Raw genomic sequence first — 2,788 nt, forward strand, 5'->3', positions numbered from 1 at the left:
TTAAACTACTTCCTGTTTCTTCCAGCACCCTCTCCAAGACTGTTTATGTCACTCAGATTTCAGAGGGACAAAGAGAACTAGGAGTACAATCTCTCATCCTGGTCCATCGGGCTCCACCCTCTGCCCTAACTGAGCTGGGCCACAGTACCCACCTGAAAGCAGGGCCATTAGGAGGGGCAGGAGGCTCAGGGTGTTGAGGGCTCTTCCAGCGAATCCGATTGAGAAGGACCTTGACCTTGTTCCAGTGGGAGAGATCCCGCTGAGCAGAGAATGAGGGGGTCACCACAGAGCCCCACCCCACAACATACCCCATACTACCAGAGGCAGCTGTCACCACAGTCCGGAGAAGTCACCTGCTCCAAACACGAATCCTCTCATTTTCCCAGAGTTTCTGGCCTTTAGGGTATCCACACAAGCCAACCACCCGCACCTCCACCTGTCACCTGCCCCACACATATCCATCACCTACCTTGTGACTCTGGGAGGACTGAAAGGTGTGAGCGGGTTCTGCTGGGACTCTGGACACCCTGAAAGGGTTGGCACTGGGCACCCCTACCTTTGGGGGTGAAGCTCCTTTTTCGCCTTCAGAGAAAGAGAATCGGGTTACCCAGGGCCAGGAACAGGAACACACCCACCAAGCCCAGGGCTCAGGGGGTCTGCCTGGGGCCCTGGGCAGGCAGAGCACAGAGGGAGACACAATTGCCCCATACCTGTCTCCCGAGTCTGGCTGAGCAGCTCCCATGACCCCTGTACCTCACTGCCTGGGGCATGAGAGGGTGGAGGTGAAGGGGCCACAGTCGACTCCTCCTTCTCTACAGGGCCCTGCGTTCAGGAGAGAAGGGCAGTCAGAGCCTGAGCAGAGACCTAGGCTGTTCTGAAGGAAGCCCTGGTGCCAGGGGTCCCACCCCCCTGTGCCTCCCCCACTCACGTGCCCACCCAATCGCCTGGCTGCCACGTGGCTCGCTCACCACAGGGGGCCTCTGGGCTTGCAGTTGCAGGTGGAGTTGCTGCAGCCTCACCATCTGCTCCAGCACCAGGCACAGGTGTTCCAGGTAGTGAAGACCCTGCCCGGGAGGGCAGGCCCCGGCTTCAGGCCCCATGCCCCTCCCCTGTAGGGCAGAGTAAGGGAGGGGAAACTTGGACTCAGTCAGACTCCCTCCCTTGGCAGCCATCAGATGGGAGCAGAACAGGCAGGGAAAGGAGGATCATGCAACCAACTGGCCTCCCAATGCCCAGCCAGCCGTGGTGCCAGGCAAACCTCATACCTGCCCACCTCCGCACAGCTGGGAGTGGGGTGAGGCCAGGAGCTGAGACACAACCCATGATTAGGGACAGAAATGCCCCACCCCGAGAGAGCTCCGGGGAGAAGAAATGGGGAGCCCCAGCACCCCCCAGTGAAAGGGCCATCGCCATCCCACTCTTCACCCAGCCTGAGAGGGGCCACTCACCACCTCTGCTTCTCCCAGGCCTGCCTCTAGGTCAGTTTCTGCGTTGGTGGCCCCCTGGTCCCTTGCTCCAACAGGGGGCATTTCATACTCAGGCTTCCTTGTAGGCTTCCGGGAGCGGTGGTGGTGTGACAAGCTGGCAGGTGAAGTCGGGAGCTGGCTGGACCGCTCCAGCACCCGCTCTAGCTTCCGGCTGGCCAGGAGCCGGCCCCAGTGGGCAGAAGGCTCCATGGGCAGGACCAGGAGCTCAGGGCTCCCCACGGGCTCAGAGTCCAGGGAGTCCTGAGAAAGGCGTGGAGAGATGGCCAGGGAGCTGTCCCCAACGGCCATCTCCACTCCCGAGTCCAGGAAGGCCAGTTTGGGAAGCGGCACCTGCGTCCGGAGACCTTTCAGCTCGCCATCCCCCTCCCAGGAGTCCGATGAGCACTCTCCGCAGGCGTCCGGGATCCGGCGGTAGGAGCTGGTGACTCCAGGCACTACACACCCTCGTGCCAGCTTCTGGCCAGACCCACCTGCAAGGAGAGGGATTCAGGCCGGGCAGGCTGCCCGCACCGCCCCGCATTCCTGGCAGCTGAGCGCATTCCGCGGGGAGGCGTGGCTGGGCCACAGGTGAAGGGAGGAGCCTGCAGGGCACAGCCCCGCCCACCTCGGCAGCCCCGCCCACCTCGGCAGCCCCTCCTGGAGCCGTTCGGCGGAATTCCCGCCGCAGGAGTTGTTAGTGGTCACAGCCAGCAGGGGCCGCGTGGTGGGCTGTTGGGGAGGGTCTCCTTTCATCAGCCCCTGGGACGGCCCCTCTTCCTTTGAGGAGGGGGTGCTTCCTCCCGGGGGCCCCTGCACTCCTGCCCCTGGGTCTGCCTAGGACCTCCAAGCCCTAAGTGGGGAGCTGAAGCCTCGCCCACTGCTCCCCAAGGCGGGGTGTGACTGCACCCCCTCAGGGCGAGGGGAAGGGCACAGAGACCGAAGCCTGGGCTGCAGCCTGGCACCCGGAGGCTGAGGAGCTCTCCTGGAGCTGCGGGGGGGCGGGGGGGGTTAATTTAAAGTAATAGCCCCGACCAGGTGGGGCTTTAGTTCTTTTAAGTGAGAAAGAGTGAGGACTCTGTGGAGAGATGAAAAGAAAAAGCTTATACAGAAGAAAGGGAAGTAGGGGGGTAGGAGGAGCCGTCGCTTTGTCACCCACTGTCACCTGGTGCCAGGCCCTCCTACCATCTGGGCGCCCCAGTTGGTACTGAGGTGCAGAAACTGAGACTGGCGAGGGTGGAGGACTCTCCACGTCTCCCAGGCAGCCCCGGGGTCGGGCAGGAAGGGGGCCACCAACACACACACACACACACACACACACACAC

General features: G+C 62.5%; 1 protein-coding gene across 1 annotated transcript in view; it reads right to left on the minus strand.

Annotated features, from left to right (window-relative positions):
• LOC102263792 (chromosome unknown open reading frame, human C8orf58) overlaps positions 1–2,788 on the minus strand; it is an 8,201-nt gene that overhangs the window by 1,333 nt on the left and 4,080 nt on the right. Inside the window, exons 4-9 of the mRNA XM_014538322.1 lie at positions 2,110–2,167; positions 1,449–1,957; positions 945–1,109; positions 711–822; positions 470–582; positions 153–259 (exon numbers count right to left, since the gene is read on the minus strand). Coding sequence (XP_014393808.1) covers positions 153–259; positions 470–582; positions 711–822; positions 945–1,109; positions 1,449–1,957; positions 2,110–2,167 — 1,064 coding nt within the window. The remainder of the gene's footprint in view (positions 1–152; positions 260–469; positions 583–710; positions 823–944; positions 1,110–1,448; positions 1,958–2,109; positions 2,168–2,788) is intronic.

The sequence above is a fragment of the Myotis brandtii genome, unplaced genomic scaffold (genome assembly GCF_000412655.1).
Source record: "Myotis brandtii unplaced genomic scaffold, ASM41265v1 scaffold19, whole genome shotgun sequence".
NCBI classification, from domain to species: domain Eukaryota; kingdom Metazoa; phylum Chordata; class Mammalia; order Chiroptera; family Vespertilionidae; genus Myotis; species Myotis brandtii.